At 37.2% G+C, this 24,633-nt stretch overlaps 1 protein-coding gene across 3 annotated transcripts in view; it reads right to left on the reverse strand.

The window, feature by feature from the left end:
* Positions 1-24,633, reverse strand: part of MYT1L (myelin transcription factor 1 like) — a gene marked incomplete at both ends in the record, with an annotated part of 129,402 nt that overhangs the window by 55,016 nt on the left and 49,753 nt on the right. For all 3 annotated transcript variants that reach the window (XM_084262516.1, XM_084262515.1, XM_084262517.1), the window contains 8 exons: positions 2,400-2,468; positions 3,391-3,512; positions 5,210-5,446; positions 7,762-8,009; positions 13,734-13,945; positions 17,099-17,206; positions 19,525-19,615; positions 22,146-22,280. In XM_084262516.1, the coding sequence (XP_084118642.1) occupies positions 2,400-2,468; positions 3,391-3,512; positions 5,210-5,446; positions 7,762-8,009; positions 13,734-13,945; positions 17,099-17,206; positions 19,525-19,615; positions 22,146-22,280 (1,222 nt within the window). The remainder of the gene's footprint in view (positions 1-2,399; positions 2,469-3,390; positions 3,513-5,209; positions 5,447-7,761; positions 8,010-13,733; positions 13,946-17,098; positions 17,207-19,524; positions 19,616-22,145; positions 22,281-24,633) is intronic.

Raw genomic sequence — 24,633 nt, forward strand, 5'->3', positions numbered from 1 at the left:
GTCTCTGTACCAACTTTAGCAGGATGGCTAAGAGGTAGAGAACAATAAAAATATAAATATGCTGGAGGTGGGAGATGGGATGATTAGACAATGAGTTTGAGACAAGTAGAAAAAATGCCGAAGGAAAACAGTACAGAGTGAATAGGCCAAGTGGAAGCTGATTTGAGGGAGGAGAAAGGATAGTCCCATTGCTGTTCTGGAACACTGGACTCTATCCTGCTTTTTCTGCGGAGTTCATCCCTTTTCACATAGGGCCATTCACTCATTGTGTAAAACTGCCAGTTTCCCTCAGCTCCAAGTGAGGTGAATGGGTACGTAGCTTTGTACAGATGCGGTTTGCTACAATGACAACTCTGACAAAGTTTGAGTCCTAGAAGTCTCAAACCAAGCAATCAAAATTATATGCTTAAGTTTTCTGGCTTTAAAATGGCTTATTGCAGTGTACAATTGCAGGTTAAAATGAACTATTTCTTTTACAACCATCATAAATTAATTAGGAAGCATTCCAATGCAATGGTAGTGACAAATATGTGAGTGAATTAATTAGTAGTTACATCCTGAAAGTACAGTTTGGGGAAAGTACAGTGAATAGCAGACAGGGCCACACATAGGATAATGAGGAAAACAGGAGAAATTCATTAGTTGTTGATGCAGTGTCTGCCCTGTGCAGTGAATTACTTTGTTATTCTATGGAAAAACATGTGATCAGAAAATGAAGGATTGCCTTGTAATGAAAATGCAACAGAGAAATTAGCTGAGTTAGCCTCTTTAGAATTCTGGCATTTCCTAATAATTGAATTCATTTAACAGAGTTTTTAGGTGTTCAATAGGTATTATGGTAACTGCTAAATAAATATTTTATGCTAAATGCTAAATAAGTAATAAATGCTAAAACTAAAACATAACTTTGCTTTGACAAAACTTGAAATAGGTAGAGAGAATGGTGTGAGACAGGAGTGGGGGCTCAAGCTCAAGTGTTTTTGGGGTTTTTTTTTGTCCTGACTTCTATTAGGTAAGCTTGACTGTAGATGCTTGAGAAAAGCAGAGGAGATGGGGTAATTCAGGAACAATTTCCTAATACAAGTGTATTAGGAACCCTTTATAAAGGGTTAGAGCAGTAAAGTATGTGCTTAACATATTATTCGTGCTGCTCCAAGAGCCTTGTCTGTGTTTTGTTTATGTAATTGCATTCCCTTGAATACCTACCACTTGACCTACCCCAACCCAAAATCCAGGTCCAAATCTGAGTTTCTCTGGGCTTATGTGCACATGTCTTGCTCTGCTTATACTTACATGATTTCCCTGGTCTTATTTATATCTCTTCCCCTTTCATATCACATAGTCTTCTAGCATCAGATACCAGCATGATCTAAACTGAATAGGTTTAAAAATTAGGGGGAGGGGGGGAGGGGAGAGACTGTTTGCCAGTGTGGGAAATAAATTGTAAATTTTGTACCTATTGTTTGCATCTAATGACTAGATTAGCTGAGACTAGAGAGCAATCTTACTTCAGCAGCTTCCCCATGCTTGCTTTCTTATCTTTCCCATGCTTTACTGTTCTTTCTTCCATCAAGGTATTTACTGAATTCAAGAAATGCTATTTAAGGCATTCGTGTATGGTAAACACAGAATACTGCTTAGCATGGCAGCACAAGCTCATACTTTCCCTACCCAAATTCTCCTTTTACTTGTGAACAACTTTCCATGTTAACCATAGTACTAACTCAGGAGTCCCGCTATCTCATTGCACTACCAAATGCTATAGTTCTTCCACGTGCAGAGTTTCAGTCAAGCAGGAAGACAGATCAAAGCTAAGTCTCACGATACTCTAAGTCTCATTGCTCACAACTGTCACTCCAAAGAACTTAAAGGAATTTTAACGAGTGCATTTTAAGGGAATAACTAAGTAACCACTAAAAAACACAGTCAAATGAGAAAATGCATTAAGCTCATAGCAGTGATACAAACCTGGGTAAAATTATGCAAGCATTAGGGGTAAACAAATGGTTTTCTATTCCCTCAGTTCTACATCTGTGAGACTACAGCATTTTTCTGGTTGTGTAATTAAAGTATTTCATCAGGTTAATTGCATGAGAATTTTCTGTTCTATCTAACAAACTCCAGCTTTCAGGAAAAAAATGAATAGGAATTGAAACATTTAGATGAAATTCTGACTTTCGTCTGTCCCTATCACCTAATGTATACACAAAAGGAAATACTATGTCAACAGACATGTATAGAGCCAGCCTGTATTGAATTTATAGAGTCTTTAACACATGTCCCAAGCAGGATGAGCTCCTTCTGCAGCTGCTCTTCAGACAGCCTTTCTAATTTCTGGTACAATTATACACAATTCGAGGTCAAATAAATAAAGAAAATATTTGTTCGTTATATCTTACTTGAGTTCTTGTGAGCTTGTGGCCAGCATACTTCGAATGCTTTTGTCAGCCAAGGGACAGCCAGACAAACTGTAAGACATGGCAGGACATACAAGTAAGTTAATCTTCTCATTGACTGAGCACTCCGAAACAAACACAACATAAAAATTAAAAAGTAAAAGTTTATAATGCAGAAAAGCGATGGGGCAAGTGCTGTAATATTGAATTTTGTAATATAGTTAACCCTCTGAATATATTTAGTTATCAACATTACTTCCAAAATTACATACTGTAAATGTTCTTTTTGTTTGTTTGTTTCTCCATGAACTAGTAAAATGTAACAAAAAAGATTCGAGATTCCTGGGTTAACTACTTAAATGCTTAAGAATACTTTGGAAATTTTAGTAATCTATTTAAAAATAAAAGACGTTAATACAACACACAAATTAGCATGCTTTTAAGATCAACATATATTACTCAAAGGGTTAACACATAGTTCAACGTTTTACTTTGACAGCATTGTTGAGGTAAGCTGAAAACAATAAATTGAAAAGACAGAATCCACCATGAAAAAAATGAAGTCACACCTTCTATGTGAGGCGTAATTACCAGTCACATGACCACTCCCATCACACCCTGGTGTTGGACATCTGCCACCAAACAAAAACAAAAACAGCCAAAATAGTAAGTATGTTTAAAAAAAAAACTTTTAAAATTTCATTGTTTCCAGTTTAGCTGCAATGACTGCAAGGGGGTTTAAGCATCCTAATCGAAAAGCTGCAAAATGAACAGGTTTAAATGAAAATGGCGTCTCGATACACTATAGCATCATTAAGAACAAGCAAATACACGTTAGCTTATCACTTTACTTAACTGGCAGTTTGAAACATTTATATGCTGCAAATGTTGCATGCTCATACTGCAAGGCGTATATGTACTTGTTTGTTTCAAAAAAGACAAAGAGAGAAAAGGTTAAAAGGAGAAAAATAATTTCACCTCACATTATGCTTACGTTATTAAATCCTTTTTGCTCTCTTTGCATTGAGGGTATTTGGGTTTAGGACTTGGGATTGTAACTTCACCAGGATACCTTCTTTCTTCAAGCGCCTCTTGGAAAGGATCCAAATCTTCTGGCTACAGGCAAATATACACACATCAGTTATTCTATAGTTTCAGCTACAAGTGACAACTTACACAAGTTAATGCAAACCAGACTGTTTCTTTATCCTATTCTGCCAGAGAAAACTAATGAGATTATTTTGTATTCCTTCACCTATTAGATTTTTAAAAAATATTTGGGTATTTTGATGAAGACTCAAAATTATGTGGAATATATAGTTCATTGAACTAGGGAAAAGATGGGGGGGAAGGGCAGACAGCTTTTTCTAGAGTTGTCATGTTATTTTGCTTTAAAAGAATCAGTATTTTTTCCTAATGTCACCACAAAATGAAGGAGAGGGAAGAATGATGACTATATACATCATCTTATGTATCCAAAAGAAAAAAAAAGACATCTTAAAGAACTGTTTTAAGAGTTTAGAACATTTCAAAGAATAAACAGGAGCAATCTTAACATCTACACACAGAGTCTTAATCTGGGGCAAATGGATCTGTCTGGAAAAACAGAATTATATTATTTGTAATTGAGTTTACTGATGGCATTCAGAAATTCAAAATAATCTATTTCAGGAATGAAATTGCTGAATGCACTGATTTAGCGATTCCTGCAGATGGTGCTATAAACACCACAGTAAAAATAGGGAGTCGTGCTTGCCCTGAAAAAAACGTGCTATTCTGTCTGCTTTACCTTGCATCTCCTTGATAGTGACAGATTTCCTCCTAACTTCAGCTAAATTAATAGCAAAACTGTAATTAACACCAGAGCTAGAATGCATTCAGTGTATATAGTGGAAAATGCCACTATTAGATGTTTCAATGTTACTGAAAACAGTTCTCTTTTTTAGTTAAAATTGGTAATAGTTGTGCTACACACAAATGATTAGCCTTATTTACTGTTATAAACCAAATGGATACAGTGCATTGAGCGACTGTAAATGGCCCAGTGGGTAAGGTTGCAACCTGATGAAGAGAAGCAGTGACATCAAAACTTAGGAGATCTCTTCAGTGTCCTGGCTCTTCTAAGTTTTGAAAAGTAAAATAAATTCACTGACATATTTTCTTTCTTTGCCTCTTCTGTTTAAAGGGTTTTGCTGTTGTCTTGGGATTATGAATTGAAAATAATTCTTACTTCTTTCTAATATCCCTTCTTTGTATTCTTGAAACAAAGTATTTCATTAATACAGGCCGTTCCACACACAGACCTATCAGGAGTACGTAAGTAATCTAGAAGAAGATTAGCTGAAGTAGTTGAAAGCTTACATTATATTCTGCTGCTTTTGTTCAAATTGATTCTAAGTAATACATGTTTTCAGATACTCAGCACATCATTTATGGTTTTCAAATTCAGGAGAATATCTTGTCTTGAGAGCTGATTATCCCACTATTGCACAGCAATGTCAACTTGCTTATATAGAGTAACGTAATCTGGATATAGCGAAGCATCATTACTGCAGAAAATATTTGTTAATAAGATGATGCTGTTAGAAAACATGATTCACATTCATGGTTCAAATGTTGTCTTATGGAAGTTAGTCACAGATCTGATGTGTGCCAGCATGATATAGTCCTAAAGATTAACCAGCAGAAAGTCATTTTTGTAGAAAGCCACCATTTTTATCATATATTGTTTCCTCTTTACCTTCAAATTTCAGATATTTAATGAATTACCAAAATTAGATTGCAATGAGAACTAATAGATGAAAAAAACATACATTAATCTCTTTGGAATCATCTTCATCTATCCTACTGGGCTTCATTTTAGTGTAGTCCACTGGCAAGTCCCAGCAGTCACCCTCGTTCAGTTGGTAACACCGGTTATTCATCACGGCTTGCCGTTGCGGGGACATTGGCTCCAGTGGTGTCAAAATGGTGCAGCAACCATCTCGCTGCCTCTGCTTGTTCATGCTCAGATCCAACGTCCCATTTTCATCGACTTCCATATCAGGATTCTGTCAAAATAAGAAAAATATTGTTAATTCGGCTTCACACTAGCAAACTGTTACCTCTCCGTGTTCTTCAATCTGATTGCCTAGCAGAATGATAAAACGCTTTTCCATTTCTGTATAGATTGTAAGCATTGAGCCCCCTCCCACACATAGCATGATGCTGTTACACAACATTAATGCTGTTAAAGTAGATTTCTTTCTGAATGGCTAATCTGATGTTTGGAGGAAGTGGGGAGAGTCTTTGTTACCCCTCCTGACAGCCAGCACACAGGTGCAAAATTTGGAATGAAAAGGAGAAATCTCTAAAGGTATTTTCTTGTTGTTTTTCTTTATGCTCTCGATTTATTCTGTGACAGGTGAGTATCTATGAGGTAACATCTGCATAATTCTTGTCTCCAATCTTGACACCTGTCTGGATGATTAGAGTAATAAAAAACAGCTACCATCAAATAATCTATGTTTCTTTGTTTATTTAGCATTAACAGTCAGTGCTTGAATAGGTAAAGTCAGAAAATTAAAGAGAGAAATGGGGTACCAAGAGAAGCCCTTTTAGACACCCCTTGCCGGTGAGGAAACACATTAAAAATTCACAATTCCTTCCCCGCAGATGTAAATGTATTAGCATTTCACATATCTATCTTTATAGTCAATAAACTTAGGTAGCAGAATAGTTGCCACAACAGTGGTGGCAATTTCTGTGGTGACTGAGGTACTGTGAAAAATAGGGTGTGTATGGGCTCTGACTTTCTCTTCTATAGAAACAAAAAAGGGTTGTCTATTAAATCCGGTGAGGATAAATAAGATATCTTAAAATGAAGACAATTTTTTAAAAACCTAAGGACAGATAAAAAAAAATGCCCACAGAGAATCAATCATCCTTTCAAAAATGAAACACCCCACAAGAAATTTGGTTTTGAAACTAACGTGAATGCGACTGACTCCCTGTACATCTGATGACTTTCTCTCCTCTGGAGTAAAAAGATTGCTGCAGAAAAGCACTGTGAATGCAAATCTCTCTTTCTGAATTACTGCCTTTGTCAGACCATATATCTAATTGCTGCTCTCCTGCTAATTTAATTTAGAAAATACTTGTTTATCTTCTCAGATTGATTCTTCCAGTCTCAATATCGGGGGACAGATCAGGAAAGAGGCCCCTTCTGGTTTTGAGACAGAAGAGTTTTAGCATTGTATTCCAACTTTTTCTGTCGTGTTAATACAGAGAACAACTGCATTTATTTACATGCCAGAGATTTCCCTCTTGAACAGTATTAAACAAATTAATATAAAAAACAGCATTTGAAAAGAAAGTTGCCAGCCATTCTGGCTTAAATCATGACTATTACTAATACCTGCTGCTGTGGGTTTAGTTTATTATGAATGATCAAGGGTCTTTACATGGTAAGGGGAAGAAAACCTTTGTCTATATGTAGAAGAACAGAACATGTCTGCCAGCTCAAAAGCTCCTCTATAAGCACAATAAAAATGTTTCCTCTGCACTGCATCTGTCTACTTGGCCATCTAGTGGTCTCCTATAGGTAGCACCATACTGCTGGCTGGTCCACATTAAATACTCAGTTCTCAATAGCTATCAGACTTGAAACTTAATGTTTATAAAGAAAAAAAGAGAAGGCTTTGGGTAAATCTTTAATGAATCATAGTGCACTTATGGCTAACAACAAAGGCTTTTATTTGTATCTGTACAGCCATTTCATAGTACGCTGAGGCTCTATGAACACATAGAACATCAGTGACCCTGCACTACTGTTAAGCACATTTAAAGGCACCCGCACTGGAGATTTTCTTCATTTCAAATTTATTATGCAGGGACCTGAGAGCTGTGATTTCACAGGCAAGAAATTGTAACACACAAGTAGCACAGATTTCTTTGTACTACATCTCATAACCTTAGGTCCCGTTTGTGACTTTCCAATGCATCGTTAAATCTGAATCCTTTCACAAAATGTATGAATCAGACTGTTTAGCAAAATTAATACCACTTGAGCAATCCAAACATCTCTTATAATTACAGATCTCACTAGTAAGAGACAAATTAAAAAGAGAAGGAATACATGCTATCAGTATCACCATTTTATATACCGATCGGGATTTTCTGAGATACTTGTGAGTAATTTGCATCTTTTTTTTTTTCCTTCTCCTTGCTTTAGCAGAGCCACCAGATTATGTTAATTTTGAGAAAAGGAAAAAAAAAAGAAAAGAAAAAGCAAGATGTATTAAAGATATTCTTCAGTCTATTAGGGCCACAGAGCAAGTGCAGTAAAGAGAAATCTTCATCAACAAACAGAATTACTAATTTTTACCCTCGCACAGAGATCCTGAGGCTTAGTGGAGAGGTTCTGAGGCATCTCCCTGCAGCGAGTGGAGAGATTCAGAATAGCAGTAGCAGCCATGTGCGCTGCCTCCATGTCATGAGTATAGTCAAAGCTGCTCTTGCTGCAGGTACTGCTGGCACTGCTGCCTCCACCACAACTCATATTGCTGCTGCTGCTAGGGGCATAACTGCTTGTTGTGCTGCTGGTTGGACTTGAATTCTTACAGTAGCGTTTAGCTGTGGGAAGAAATATGACAAGGATGACTCAAAAGAACAAGCATTCTGCATAAGTGAAGAGAAAAACAAACTGCTGGAGGTGAAATTTATAATGAGCAACAGTAACCGAAGCAAAAAAAAAAAAAAAAGAAAAGAAAAGAAAAAAGCAGGAAAAAAATATGCCAGCAATAAGAATGATGGCTGTATTTCTTGATTTCTGTCTGTGGGTTTTATATGCTACATATGTGAGTTCGTATGAAATAACCTCCTGTAAAGATCTGCATGATGTGATTATGATTCGTTCTGACAAACAGGCTGGATTTAGAAAACAATAAAAACATAGAAACACTGCTTTTACCCCACATATATAGTCAGACAGAAGGTAGGATCTGCTCGTCTCATTCGTTTTTTTTTAATGAGAGGCAACATAACACTCTGGGACCTTTCATATTTACATGAGCAAACCATTAATTTAAAGCCTAGACCCCCCCCCCAGAGCTGCTGGAGATCAAGCCCCCTGTAAGGCTGACAAGCTTGATCTCTGGACCACAGTGCTCCCCATATGTCCTCAAACACCCCATGCTTCTTAAAAGACTTCTTCCTACATCACAGGCAAATATTACGACACTGGCCATCAGAAAGGAGGGGAACATGATGGAAGAAGAAAGGTGGTAGTCACACATGATTTTCACCATGGCTCGCACAAAGGCAGAAGCAGTGGCTGTATATAAATGGAAACAGATATAAGTGAAACGTCTCCACCTTTGGACAACCCAAGCACCTACAGCTCTTCATAAAAACAGTAAGGACGCTGAGGACAGCAGCACTCAGCCATACTACAACCAACAGAAGCTGTGAGTGGTCATAGAAGAGCTAAGGCATTGACAAACCAGAAGCTTCTCTAAATACAATCCAGCACTGTCACTGGTTTTAAGAAATGCTCCTGGCAGCCTAAAGTGTTACAGTAATAATGCAAAATAGCCCTATTAGCTCATTTATTTCTCCAATCCTCTTCTCAAATAAGCCATTTTAAAAGTGTTTATATAAAATGCAAGAAAGCGTCAGCTCAACTCCTAAATCTAAAGTTTATGTATTTTTATTAGAAAAAAAAGTCAAGGTCAGAGGATACATACATGCATATTACAGCGACTACTTCCCCTTAAGATGGAAATGTATACTGCAGAGATCACACCATACAGCACAGTATAACAATAACCAACTAGCATGCTGATTAGAGAGCTATACAAAGAAAGGTCAGGCCCTAGCTAGAGCTCTTCCGTGATGGGCTCCATTTAAATGCCAGATTCTTCAGGTGTATTTGTCTGAGCAGACATACATATAATAATCTGCTCCCATGAGCACAGCCCGTTTGTGAACCACAGGCTGCTTTGGTAGGCAGGCAGGGTTCAAAAGAAGAATCTGAAAGCAAAGTATCTCTGCTATAGCTTATGTCATCCTCCTTTCTCTAACAAAATGGAAAAAAATCACAGCGTTATTTTTACTGTAAAGGAAATAGTGTTTCGCTTAATTCATAACAGATGGAGTTTTCTCAGGAAAGCCACATAATGCACAGGGTGTGAGTTTTTTTAAGTGAAGTGAATGCTAAACATTCATCACATTTCTTTGTTTTGAACACATAGTAGCACTACTCTAGCAGTGTATCCACTAATAATAAACCTGTGAACTATTTCACAAGAGTTTCATTATTAATATAGTCGAAAGTGGTGATTAAAAATTCATCATTTATCCATTGTTAATTTGTAATACTATCCAAGACATACAAGAATTTTCCTATGCTAAAGGAAGGAGATAATCGAATAATCTGGTTTCTACTGTGTTAACACATAAAGCATCATGTACCACTGAACTTGTCAAATTAGAAATATACTTCAAAATTCATATGAACAAATAAGACTTCTGTCACTTGCAAAAAATGTTAGATGTGTTATAGCAGGTCACATTTAGACAGACATGAGACATACTACATGGGAAATTATGTATATATGAGAATGTGTGCTGAAGAAAGGGAGGGAAAGAGGCAGCTTTATACATAGGACTAACCATCAGAAACTCATGCAGGCTCTGATATGGACTCCTCTGTGGCCTTGGTCAAACTATATTATCCCTCCAATTCATTTTCCCTATAAATAAAAACTTGCTTCTAAAATTTAGTTGTGTTGTGATTAACTTGCAAAACACTTTGAACATGTAAAGTGCTATAAGCATGCTACACGATTATTAGCTTTTAGCTTACCAATAATTTAAGCAAAGCTCACTTAGAGAAAAGGCCATGGTTTTCTTTTTCTAACTTTACTGTAGCTTTAAGAAGAGTGACATAACCCAGACTGTTCATTTCACATTAGCTTTAGGAGAAACAAAGATCACCAGTTTACAATAAACTAAATCAAGTAGATCCCTAACAAAGGGAAAGATGCATTGTTTTGATACCAGATAACTCTGTTTGCTATGTTACCCAGCTCTTTGGCACCAGGTTTTGGAAACTCTGCAGTCCCACCTGTGCTTCATGATTCAGAGTGAAACCAAATGTGCAGAACACCTTTCCCACTACCTAGCAGACACAGATCTGGCCTCCCATCAGGCATGACTGGGGACTGATTTACAAAGAACCTCTCTCAAGTCTACAGGGTCCTTCTGCTAATTAGCAATGGAGGAGTGGGAGAGATCTCAACAACATAAAGGACCAAACTAAGGTATTTGGAGTTGAATTATATTCTCTCCAGGCACCCACATCCCCAGTATTGCCTAAACACTGAATATGTTACATAAGTTAATTAGTTGCAACACTTCTGACTTTCACAATAAGAGATTCACCTCACCTCACTTCAGATACCTGACCTCCTCGTTACAGGCTTTCTCTACAGGCAGTGGGACATAAATTGGAACATTCAGTCAGATAAACTCCACACCCAACATCTTCTCAGTGTTTTGATGGAAGAGCCCAGTCCTACTGGAGGGATAAGAGTAGCTCATGCCACCACCTGAGCAACTGAAAGGGTTGCTATCTCCTCTGCATGCTGTGTCCAGCTGTTCTTACCTCTGCCGCTGTGGACCATAAGCCCAACATCCGATACACTATGGAACTAGTTTCAAAGGAAAAACAAGCCCACAAACACAAGATTTCTCAAGTATCATTGAACCATCCTACCCTACAACATAAAATGCCCATTTTCTGTTTGGCTATTACTAAAGCTTACTGGGAAAAAAAAAAATCAACAATCCGAAGCAGCTATTTATGTTCACATCATTCACTTGCTGAACACAAAATCTCTTTCTCTGATAAGGAAATACAGTGCTAGCTCACAATTAAAAAGGATTGAAACATTAAATTATTGATTTTTTTCAGATCCTTAGACTAATTCTCCCATCTTATATAGTCAGAAAAACTAATGCGTTGTTCACATGCAAGTTCTCCAAAAACTCAGGCCTATTTTCAGTTTTTAGAGGCTGACTTTCCAGGACTAAATCTGCATTTATGTAAATGTGTTTGCTGACACTGTTGTGCACTCTTTACCTCCATAATGGCTTTAGTAGCATTAATTATCAATTTTTTACACAGAAATATGAAATCACCTAGAAATACTACAAAGTTCCTTGAGGAAAAGTGAAGAGCCTCTTCCTAAAATCTCTTCCATATTCAGTTATTTACAGTAACTGTCAGCAAAATCCCTGTCCCATCGAAAGTCAGTGCCAACACTTTGACCAATTTCAGCATTCCTGAGATTTCACTTCATCCTTCTCTGAATTTAGCTAATTTTTCAATCCCTTTATCAATTTGACACAAATATGATGGAGCACTTATGGAACATCACAGTGATGTGAATCCCAAAGTTTTCATGAATATCACTGGTGGAATATAAAGAAAAACTCAAACGAGGTCCTATCACTGGGACCATGTTGGCATGTCTCTCTGGCCAAACAGCACACACTTGGAGAGAGGTACAGCATGTGCTGCCTCTGGCAGAGCCAGAGGTATGGAACAAATCCATAGGGAATTAACCTTCATTTGGCAAGCAACCTGCTCCAGCTTCAATGGGCTTCTGAGTACACAAGAACCACGTATACTTCCCATAGCAGCATTAATCACATGTATACAGTGTCTCTCAGTCCTCTCTGCCTCACATCACCAAGCAGTAAGGCAACCTAGTCCCAACCCTATCTCTATGCAAAACTCCTTCCTCAACTTGATTCCTCAAAGGAAGATGAGTGTGTGTAAAGACAGGGACTGTATCACCCTAGCCTTTCATTAAGACCAGCATTACAACTCCGTTTAATGTTATTTTCAAGTTCTGCTGATTTGGGGAAAAAAGTGGTTTGTAGTCATTTTCTGGAAAAGGGGTCTTAAATGAGAAAAGTACGTATCAGTTGCTTAAGCATCAATAATTTGATCTGAAAATACACATGTCCACAGGATCCCCAGCAATACTTTGATACTTTCTTTTCTGCAAGAGTAGACAGAGCATATACACACCAGTTAGAATCTCATTTACCTGTTATTAATATGCATTCATTAGCTTACTAACCACAGTTAGAGTTAGTGCCTTAACCTTAATAATATTCAAGACCTTATTCTGATACAGGCAAACAAGATGAGTGTGTGAGAGAAGAAAAAAGGAAGCTTTTACTCAAAAATATGTTGTCTTTCACAACCCTTCTTTCTGCTACAGTGCAAGACATGCTTGTTGATTCTATGAGAAAGAAAAATATCCAAAGAATCCAAAATATGAAGGCAAGAGCTGTAGCAATTTTCCCTTTCTCCACTTACCTACTTCTGCATGTCAGAGTCTGTATACTGGTAACAGCATAAATTGTTCTATCTAATATATTTATTTCTGTTTTCCTAAACAAAAACCTGACACCTGCCTGAAATTTCCTACAGTAGTCAGTGAGCAGCATCAAATATTTTAACCAAAATTTAAACTGTTAGTACTCAAAAAGAAAGAAAGAGAGAAAAAAAAATACAAATGCAGAGTTTGGTTTAATATATATACATACATACACATATTATAAATATGTGTGTATGTATATATATATATATATACACAGAGATATAACTGTATTGCTCTGAAAAATTACTGGTGTCCTCAAAAGCTACAATCTGAATCCTCATCTTTACCCCACAGTTCATTTTTCTCCCCTAATCAAAATCCTTTTGCCTGACAGACCCTATCCTATGTCCTCTTCTGAACTGAAGCCACTTTCAACCTACTCCTAAACATGTTACTCATGTTAGGTTTTCCAGAGAATTTCATCAGCTGTATTCATGAGGACAAAATGGGCAGAAATGCCTCATTAAGTAAGCAGCAGTGATTTCTGAAGTGCAATGAGATCCAGGTTTTCTATTTCCATATCCCCACAGAGGAAGTATGTTATCTTTAAGGATTACCTGAACTACTGTACAGAAGCGAGAATCCTAATGTGACCCTTGAGGCCAGGTCTCCCAGAGAGCAAAGTAAGGACTAGCTCTATTACTTCGCTTTTATTGCCATCTCAACACATTCCAGGAGCTTAATAGCTGGAGATGTTCTTTTGCCAGTGCAACAGTTCTAAAGCAAGCACCGTATAAACCAACTCTTTTTTAAAAGGCCTTTAAAATAACTTACATATGACAGCATTCCTCATAATAGTATATGAACATGAAAACATGTCTTTTTTGTATGATTACATATACAACAACATGATTAACTGCAAACTTGTCTCTCATGTATAAGAGTGTGCACCTCCTACCATCATATCCTTTGGGGGATATATCCCTGGATTGCACCTTGGGAGCTATGGCTCTCTTGCCATAGGCATGGTTGTCATAACTGTTATATTCAAACGTAGTCTTAGAGTATTTCTCTAGTTCCTTGGCCAAGTTGGAGCGGGGTGTGGTGGTGGGGACATTGTTTCTGTAGCCATACTGAGGGATCTCCAATTGCTTAACAAAGCACATGGGCCTAGAAATTAAAGATATGTAAAGTTTGTTAGATGCAGTTCAGTTTACTGTGTCTGTGCATAATTTATAGTTCAGATTAGAATATTTTAGTTATTTCTTGTACTCAAGAGACAGCAATATATTATTGCATTTGCTTAGTTTGGTTATTTTCAGCAGACAAACAATATATATTTTCTTGAACAAAGCCTGGACAAAATTAATTCTAATACCACTAAATGTATCCTGTAGCTAGAAGTATTTTAAAATTCTGTTTTAAAATACTTCAGGGTTTCCCTTTCCCCGTGTAAATGCATCACATAGTAAACTCGCTTTTGGGAGGTGAATTAAAGAGGGGCAAGCAGATTGAAAGAAGAAGTTTGGACAAATTCCTTTAAATGTCAGAAAGAAAAAATAACACTGGAAGCACTGCTTAATTAATGGAGTTTGCTCTGCATTTCTTTCAACAGAGTTGTACACTGTTTTCCTGTACACTTTCCAAAGAATCTAGTCCTGCTTCAACTCTCAATATACTAATCCACATTCATCTTGAGAAATATACAGAAGAATCTCACAATCTCTGGTGACTTTGAGCTGCTGCCTCACAGATCCTGCTCACCCTTAAATGCAAGGTTCTGGCAGGAGCTGCAATTCCTGATACACAGATGCACACCTCACAGACGGTCCTGTGAATGAATAGTGAATAAAACTATCATCAGCTAAGTTTCTCTTTCATTTAGGATCAGGCAGGATAGTCAGGAAAAGCCCTGATTGACCTCATTTGGCCATTGGAGAAACTTGTGCAATCTCAGTGAAAGAACGCTGTAGTGAAGTCTTCCAACGTCACTCAGGCACAGAAGTCATCACCTCTCAAAGCAGGTAAAGGAAGGTCGGATCCTGCAAACCTTGCTTACGTAAGAGTTATATGACAGGGTCATACAGAGAAAATGCTGCATGGTGCGGCATGTCTGCCTACTGCATTTAGCAGGAGGGAAAGATGATGAACAGCACACCTGAAGTGCTTCTGCTGGAATCTATTCTTTTTTCTTTTTTTCTTTTTTTTTTTTTTTCTCTTTACTGCATTTATAACCGGAGGAAATGGAATGAACATTCATAGGAGAACAAATTCAGTCAAGACCAGGAGTATCATCATGCTGACTGACAAAATGGAATGTGAAAAATAGTAAGAAATAGGTTTTGAATATTATTTTTTTCTGAATGAATTCATTTTCATAGAATTTAGTCAGGATATTTATGTAAAGATCACCCAAGAAATCATATTAGTCATACTATTCCCTTTGATTTATGTATGCTTGTTCCTTTAGACACTTCTTCCTCACAGAATACAGTGGGCTCATTTACACAATGAGCTGATATGAATAATATTTTGATCCTGTCTCAAGATAATCTAAATTTAGCTAAAAACATGCAACTCAGATCCTGTACATTCAATGTAAATCCAAAATTTCTGTGGAACAGAAGCCCTATGAATTTGATTTCTTTTTAAGTAAGAAATTTTAAATGCAGGTGGGATGGTAACCGGGATGAAGACAAACAGTCAAGAATTACTCTTAGAACATCTCTGTCTGCCCATCAGTTGCCTGCATGCAAATATTATAAATAGCTCCCAAGTTCTTCATCTTAAATACTTCAATGACTTAAAGGTAAAAGAGAAGCAGGAGGCAAGATGAAAGACTTATTTGAGCTGTCTATAAAATCCTGAAACAGAGGGCAGGCTCACAAGCAAAGTTAAGATTGCAGCACAACTTCCTGGGGAGTTTGGCAGCAAACCGGATGCTGCTTTTGAGTGGTTCCCTTCTTTGTACGGCATCTGACTTCACTGGCTTCCCTCTAATGAGCAGCGGCAAAAGCCACTGCATTTTTTATCCGTCTTTTCCATCAAGTGAGAAAGTGTGTTATGCCCTCAAAGGGTCGTTTTTTATTGAAAAACCCTTCTCTAAGAAAACTGTCTGGGATGCTGTATGAAAAAAATGTACAGTCTGAAATATGGGCAGTTTAGATAAAGCCCATTAAAAACAATCTGAGGAAGGAGAACAAAGTCAACAGGCATGACAAAAACTCTTCTGTAGACGTGAACCATAATTCTGTGTCCTTAGCTCTACGGAGCAACTGGTGTTTGAAAAGACCATCAAGATTAGATGAAGTTTTAAGAGAAAATTCAAAGAATGATGCTGCTATTACAGCAGAAAACTTTTACGCAGCCCTATCAGATTTTAATTTTAGAAGACAGCTAAATACTAAGAAACCTATGGGATAGGTAGGAAATTCTGGGAATTAAAGCTGCGGCACTTCCTCCACTCTCTTCGAGGCAGCTGGGAGGGAAGTACCTATCCCAGCCCACAGATACTGCGGTATCCATGGAGAAATTCTGCAGCTCTTGGGGCATCATCAGCATAAGGCTGGTACAATCATGCAGAAGTTTCGTTCCTTTACATGTATCCTTCATAGTGCAGCTCCTCAGAAATAGCATTTTTTTCCACTCATATCTCAAAACAGGAGACAGTATCACAAAGCTGGGTATGGCTAAATGTGGAATTCTATATGGATGAAGATAAGGGGTATAATTATGTCTGGTAGGTTCAGGGTCCTTCCCATATGAACGTTTATGACAAATTTTCTCTCTTGTGATCTTTCCCGGCAGTGAGTGGGGGAACAGAGACAAAGCACTAACTTGACCTTATTTTGGAATCTAAGCTGCATCTGGCATTTTTCCAAGTGTCCTGCCAAAAACTGTATTACCAGTTTGGTAATGTAAATAGGGCTTCTGGTTTTAATTTAAACTGATATTTACTAGTAAAAGCCTGCTGAAAAAACCAAGACTTACCGGTAAATATTAGTTTATTCCCAAAAGATACCAACTTTTTTCACATTGTTCTTAGACTTTGCACTCCAGCAGTCATCTTTACACCAAACAATGCCTAAGACAAAAATGAGCTTTTCAGCTTTACATGTATTTTCCAAAATAATTACCAACCCTCCCCCATGTAAATTGAGTGGGAAATACACACTGTGAGAGTTGGATCCAGAAGCCCTAATTCTAACTCTTCTTTAAAGGAGATATATATGTATATACAACGTATATAAATATAAATTCTCAGATTAGGTGAATGTGTGATGAATTCTGCATAATAAGAAGTATTATAGTGATTTCTAATACCTTAAAACCCGATCTGATGCCTGGTTTGATTTTGACACATCACAGTTCTGATGCTTCTCTTGAGCTTTAGCCAGTTTCTCTGCTGCAGCAATAGGACATCCAGAGAGGCTGCAATTACAGAAAGGAAATTTAATTGTCTTGTCCTGCGTAGTTTCACATTATAGCACTGATCCAATTACTCCTTCTCCTCCTTAGCCAGCATCAGGAAGAATCTGAAGGAAAAGATTTTCCAAAAGATTTTTGGTCATAGGTATTTTTTTCTAGAATAGACTTGCTTTCTTCTGCTTTCAAAGTTGCATGGTAGATCTTATATCTGCTTTTCTTCTATGACTGCAATTGGGTAGATTATTCATGGATGTCAGCCAGTGAACATACCAGTAGGAGAGGAGAATGTAAACTGGAATCTACTGTGCAGCTCTGCTAGCAGACTTGTGACCTTTGTGCATCTACAAATGTTGTCAATGAAAGGGGTCCTGAAGATGACTAAATGACACCACCATATAAGCGAAATCTTGCACTGCTTCACAGCTCGTTCAGCTCCATTAACTCCAATCTTTGTGCAAGGCATATGAATGAGTGCAGAATTTGGCCTTGTGTCTCTAAGTCTACATCTCAACTATGTTATGCTTAGGGTTCGTTCATGAATTTCAGCCACTGAAGTATGTTTTCTAATAGTAGATGATGAAACATGGAAAGAGCTTCTGCACTTGAAATTCAAATAAATTTGCAAATGCTGAGCTATTACTGAAGTGACAATAACAAGTCTGATTCTTCTGGAAAAGATTGAGAACAGGGAAAAATAAATATATCGGTGCCAGCAGATGGTGCTCTTAGTGAAGCTGTAAAAACCTGTGACCTGACAATGTAGGGGGGTCCTTTCCTTGTCACAGTCTATTGCCTGCTTATGTGACCGCAGCTCTCTGTGTTCTCCACAGGAAAAGAAATTAAAATGAAAGGCAAATGAGTGCATTCCCAGATGTTCCCTTCTCTACAAGAAATAAGGGTGGGGGGAAGGGGGAAAAAAGAATTAAAAAAAAAAAGTGAAGCAGAGCAAAATGCCCCAAAAGCTGCAGAAAGAGGTGAGCACAGACTGCAGACTGCTCCCCCTCCTCCCCGTCCTCGCTGCCCTAGTTCCGCAGAGGAGTAAGGGGGCACTGTGTGGTTTTGGAGTCACGCCAGCAGGCAGCTGCGCTCCACTGACACGCTCTTCCTCAGACACCTCAAATATTCTAGTGGATATTCAACCAGAAGTGAATGCTGCTTCAAGCAGCAGTAATTCCCATAAAGCCTTCTCAGAGGTTTTTGCTGCATCTACTGGCAGCATCACTGCAGAGAAGAAAGGGGTACCGGAGCTTAATGCAGATGGGTTGGTACCCACAAGAGTCTTCTGGGAGACATGCAGTTAATACGAGGGGCTCTGGTAACTCAGAGCTCGATAAGACTGAATGTTCAGTACCTGTATTGTCCCTTAAGCCTTCACACTACAATTAACAGTAAAAAAGGAATTTGATAGTAGGAAGCTTGCATAGTTCCTTTTACCCTCTTAGCAACATCTCCCTGGATTTTTTAAAGAAATAAGCAAGATCTTGTTCTGTGGGGAAATTATGACATGTACTAAAAATTACAGTAACATTTTGATAATTTTATTTGTTTGACTGAATTTCATAGGCAATGCCATCCCTTCTATAAGAATCTATTACTAATCTTAGGAAACCATTAAAAAGTAGCTTTTTTCTTGATCTTCTTTTGTTTGTCTAGAATATTTATGTCTAACATTCCTGGCTTCTCATTTTTAAACTTAATGGGACATTTTCATAATGTTTCTTAAACAGGCAAAAATTCTCAGTTCTAGTTGAATAAGGACTTTGGGGTTGAGATTGTGGTCAAAGCTAAGTCTTACAATGTCTGTGTACTTAAAATGCCCATTTCATGTTTATGAAAAATAAAAATTCAGAATAGAGTGGATTTTTTTTTTAAAATACACATTAAAATAATTAATGAAGAGAGTGAAGTGTGGGAACAAGAACTCTGCCCTACTCCTGCTGATGTTGGCAGACTCTTCCTTCTCCCTACGACATACCCGTAAGGAGTCATACCATTTATTTCATGCCACTGATGTTCAGCTAACATCGAAACAAAAAGGAAAAGGAAAAAAAAATCCACCCAAAAAGCTAAAGGATGCTTAAAATGTCTTCTGTGGATCAATTCATCCATACTGAAGCAAACGCACACTCGTCCTCCTCAGAAAATACATGAAAAAATGTTACTCTTTAAAATGGATAAAGCACACGAAGCACCATCTGTCAATCTCAAGAACAAAACAACGACACACACACTCATGCCCCCCCTGCCAATGGACTGCTAGGAGGGCTGCAGTTTGGAGGCACTGTTCCCTCTAGATTGGTGTCCAGCGACGGCATCCTTACCTTCGGTGGGAATTCCTGTTGCTATTTACGTGGCCCCGGCCTGTGCAGCCTGGTGTAGGACACTTAAGAACATTTTCATGCATGGCAAGAACTTGACAAGGAGAGTAAGAGAAAACAGCAGAGTATGAAAACAAGAAAAAAAATCAAATCCCAGTATATATGAAACCATTTTAAAACAAAGCAGGATTCATTAACAACCAGCATTCCTCAAAATACACGTGACACACATAGCCAATAAAGCCTGATGAGGGAAGTAAGTGTTGTGACCCCTATGCTCATTAACACAGGGCAACAGTGAAAGTTATGAAGGTTACAGAACCTATAAGCAAATGCATCTCTGGTGAAACAGTGAAGCAGAAGACTTCCAACATCTTCTTCATACAAAAACATTGAGCAAAGATCAGCTCAACAGTAAAGTGTGAGCTAGCAACGGTGCAATACAAAATTACACACTAGAAAAATGCTTTCAGAAAATGTATGCATTCATAATGCATAGTTTTATACACACAGTATCAAACTCGAGAGATGAAAATCTGCTCTCAAGATATACTGGTAGAACACTGAATTATTTGAAACACACCTCAGTACAACCCTAAACAGAATTTAACCCTAACTATAAGACAACCCAATTGAGCTAGGGCCAGTTCTGCCCACTTCCACATAGATATATCATTCGTATCTATATGATGAGCAGAATTGGTTCTTTAATTTTTACTTGTATTTTCTACAGATGTGAAAATTGCAGTAGATAGATTTTTTTTCAAAATTCTAAAAACGAAAAATAAGCACTTAAAATTGAGAGATGGCAAAAAAAAAAAAGAAAAAGAAAACTGTAGAAAAGAAACAAGTGGTACAAGCTTAAGCAAGTAAACTGATTTACATCTGCATCCATTGCAAGCTGGATGGAAAACTTACTCCCAAGCTGCTGAGAGCTGTACTTCTTTAAAACATAAAGCTCATGCTATGAAGTGCCAAATTATCAAGAATTTTATGGTAACACTAAAGAGTTTTGTATGATGTGCGACATATCTGAAGCCATGTCTCAGAGCTGGATGGCAGTACATCACTCCACGGAAAGAAACCATCCAGCCCTTTTACAGTTCAGGTTTTCTCATACAAGAACTAGTCTGGAAGCCTGTATTTAGTTCTCACTCAAAAAAAGATCTAATAAAATCAGTGAATTCCTCGACTGAGTTAAGAACTGAATAAAAGCTGTTCAGAGACTTTAGAATTCAACCACATAGACTGATTAAAAGATAACCATCATCATTACCTCATCATCAGTGTACTAAAATGTGTATAGATGCAAAAGCTTTACTCTGAAATTCCTACTATTCAAAGCTGTTCTTGAAACATGCTTCACAAGGCCAACATCACAGGAAAAAATAAAAAGATGGGCTCACCTTTTTCATTTTAGTAGGTACAAGAGCATGCAAACAGTTTAAAGCTATATTCTTCTTTGATTTGCAAAGTCTTCTAAAGAGCCTTTTATTTACCATTTGTAAAAAAAATAAGAGAACTTTCTTTGAGCAACTGAATAAGTATTTGTGTTTCAGAAAATTGCAGGGTCTTGTAAAGCAGAGAAATTACTCTATTTGTTCTACTGTATTCAGAAATCAACCAAGCTACAGCAAAGTTTCCCAAAGCACTTCCTTATTACTTCTAGAAGAAGCCACTCTACCATGAAACAGGAGAGTTTATGTCTGCCACTCTTGGTGTGCTATCTACATCTGTCTTCCTACCCATTCCGAATCTACTTTTCCTTGAAAACTGAGAATCATTTTAGCTCTGGCTGCCTTTATAACAATTCCTTTACGGTTTTTTTTTAATCCCTTGAGGTTAGGTCATTAAGTGCTGATGGACAGTGGGGATTTTAGGTCCATAGGCTTCATTGGAATAACTCCATTTTAAAAAGGTGTAAAAGAGAAGTGGAACTTAGCTTGATGCTTGCCTGGTGTAAACCAGCATAGACAAATTAGCTTCAATAGAACTATACTGATCCCACCAGTCAAGGAAGTGATTTCCAGAACTGGAGCCCTCTGCCTTCAGACAAATGTTCGTGAGCTCATATGGGTGAACCTCCTTTGCATCCACTGACATGGCAGGAAATTCCACCCATGTGAATAACAGGGGAATATTACTCAAAATCAGGAGTTTCATAATGAAGTAAACTGCCAAATTGTTATTTTTTATAATGTAAGTTAAATATAAACTATGTTTAAGACACAACAACAAAGGAAAGGGGTTGCAAGTTTTTCAATTACAATTATTCCTGCACAAGACAAGAGGGACCATTGATTTGACATCAGCACGCAGAAGTAAAAGCAGTGCACATCTTCTGGAAACCTTTTTCTCTGTTGACTGAATACATCTATTTAAAAATAACCTAGCATTCTGAAAATCAAAGAATACAGCTTTAAAAGTTGTTCTTTTAGTGTAAAAGTTAGTAGAGGATGGAAATGATGGAATAAAGGAAGAAGTATAACACAGAACAGTTGACTAAATTGAGACAAACCATACTGAAAAATGAAATTAATTTTTTTAAATAAAAGGTTTAAAAAGCATGCTAGAAAAATCTTTGTAGTTTTATCCCCGGTTTCCATGAAACAATGTAAACTTACTTTCTGGAGGGACCCTATCTTTGTGTGGGCATCCTGACAAACTGCGGTGATGGGGGTAAAGCCCCGTTACATGGCCAGTTCCATCACACCCAGGGGTAGGACATTTGCTCTCTTTCTTTTCTGTTCTTGAGGGATCTATAATTTACAACAAATGTGTCAAGTGAATGATGCTTTTCACATTTCTGTAAGAAGGTTCATTTAATCATGTCATTTACTCGTTGGTAAATGTTCTTATGAAAACTAGAAGAAAGAAAACCACTTTCTACTTCTTAACACAGTTCTGTCACTTTTATGCCGTTATCTTCTTTTCAGACTGCAGGCTTCTATGATCACAGCAATATCCATTCATAGTGATTGGAAAGTGACCTTATTATTGCAAAGCCATACCACTGTCACTCAATGTTCTGCTGGCGAGCATCATCTCAAAGGTGTAAGGTCATTTGGAAACTATCTAGTTGGAGTTTCCCTTCTTTACATTCTTATTTGCCTTACATGTACCATCACAGAAGTTCAATGTCCTGAGAGTAGCAAACCCAGGTCCTTTGTGTAACAATTCAACAGTTCAGTACAAGAAATCCTCTTTCCAAGGCTCACTGAGGAGACAACTCTTGTTTAATTTCCTTATGAAGTGATATAAATGATGTAAGTATTCTTGTCTCTTCAATAAATTATGGTGGGGTAAACATTGCAATCAAAGTTACTGAAAGTATCCCTTGCTTTCTAAATTTGGGCCATTACAAACATACATATATAATGCTTGAATATTCACGTTCAGGTTAACAAACTTTTAGAATGTTCTTGGATCTTCTGTCTACAAATCAATGAAAAGTCTAATAATGTAGTGGACCTGCTGGTGAGATTAATCCTGAACTAGAAGTTTTTCACATACTTCATCAGTTTGTTTCCTTTAACAGAATATCTGTAAAATAACATCCCTGACCTTCCAGTCCAGCACATGATACAAGTTACATCGCATCATCTTCAGCCATTTCCAGATTTTGGAGTCTATTTCTGATTTTCATACGAGTGTTAAAGGAATAAAATTCAGGATACTCTAACTGCTACCATTTTTTGGCTCAAGATCAACAAACATCCCCCTTCCATTTTTTTTAAGTCCATCCTCCTATCAATACACAATCTAAATTATCCACATTTAAGAATTTATGCTGCTCTTGTCATTACTCTGCTTCAGTATTTATGCTTTCATCTCTGAAAAATAAGATTTTGCTACTTTTTTTTAATGTTCCAACTTTCTTACATTAACTTCCAGCCCAGCTTCAGCAAATGCAACCTGCAGTACAATCGGTGAAAATTTCAGTACTTGCAGAACTTCACATACAACCCATTTTTTTTCAGCATTAATCAAAATAATCCAGAATTCACATTGAGTTGTGGACTTATTTTTCCTTGATTTGTCTCTGGTAGCTTTTATATATATATATATATGTGTGTGTGTGTGTATATATAAAAAATATAAACTTTTACATTCCAAGTTCTTCCAAAACACCTTAATTTTAGAGAATTTTGCTCACAGTAATGAATCTCCAGATCTTAAATCCATTCTTTAATTTTAATATGACATTTAAACCTTGTATTTTGCAAATGGAATCCCTAATTATGAAACTTTTATTTTACTTAACCTGCATGTTGACAGTAGAATACAGTACTTTGTTTCATGCTCTTTAATCATAAATACACATACACATCTATCTCCAAAGTGCTTTACAGTTATCACAAACAGTCCTGGAAATACTGTAATCTTATATGTCTGGAAATTGCAACGAAGAGATCGAGAAGTTAGACCCAAGGCCACAGAAGGAGCTATGTCAGAGGAGGGATTTGAATTCCTGCCAGATAGGCCTGTGCTGAGACCACTAGAACAGCAAGCCCACAGCTACATACATACATACACAACTCTAAGCAACTCTTCATGTCAAGTACTTTGGGATGTGTAAAAGTATTAGATAAGTGAATAAGTAATGTAAATGAAATAAATAATGTAAATATAACAATATTCAAGGACTGCAAAAAAATGTAGATGAGTAATAGACCATAATGGCTTTTTTAGAGACTTTATAAGTAGAGGAACTTTAGCTACTCCACATTGTCAGAACTTTACCAAAGTCAATGAAGATGTTCAAATTTAGAGCAGCTGAGGATCTGGACATTTACATCCCACTGTGTCAAACAAATCCTCCTCTGTACTCAAGTCTGTGCTATAAACTTACAGCATGTGTCAGATCCTTAAGAGCCTTTATGGTCTAATGAGTCAGAAAAGATGCTGTATACTATTCTTAATGATTTCAAAACTTGCATAAAATTGTATTTGCACAATTTCCCATTGCTTTTAATGGAAGACTTTTGACTCAAATTTCCACAGCTTTATGCAAAACACTGGATACTCTTTTGTTAAAACCTTTTCTGGTAATTGGGAGAAATACTGTATAACTTATTTAATTCTGCAACCTTTCCTCAGTCCCTGCCACAA

The sequence above is a fragment of the Gallinula chloropus genome (assembly GCF_964237585.1).
Source record: "Gallinula chloropus genome assembly, chromosome: 3".
NCBI lineage: Eukaryota > Metazoa > Chordata > Aves > Gruiformes > Rallidae > Gallinula > Gallinula chloropus.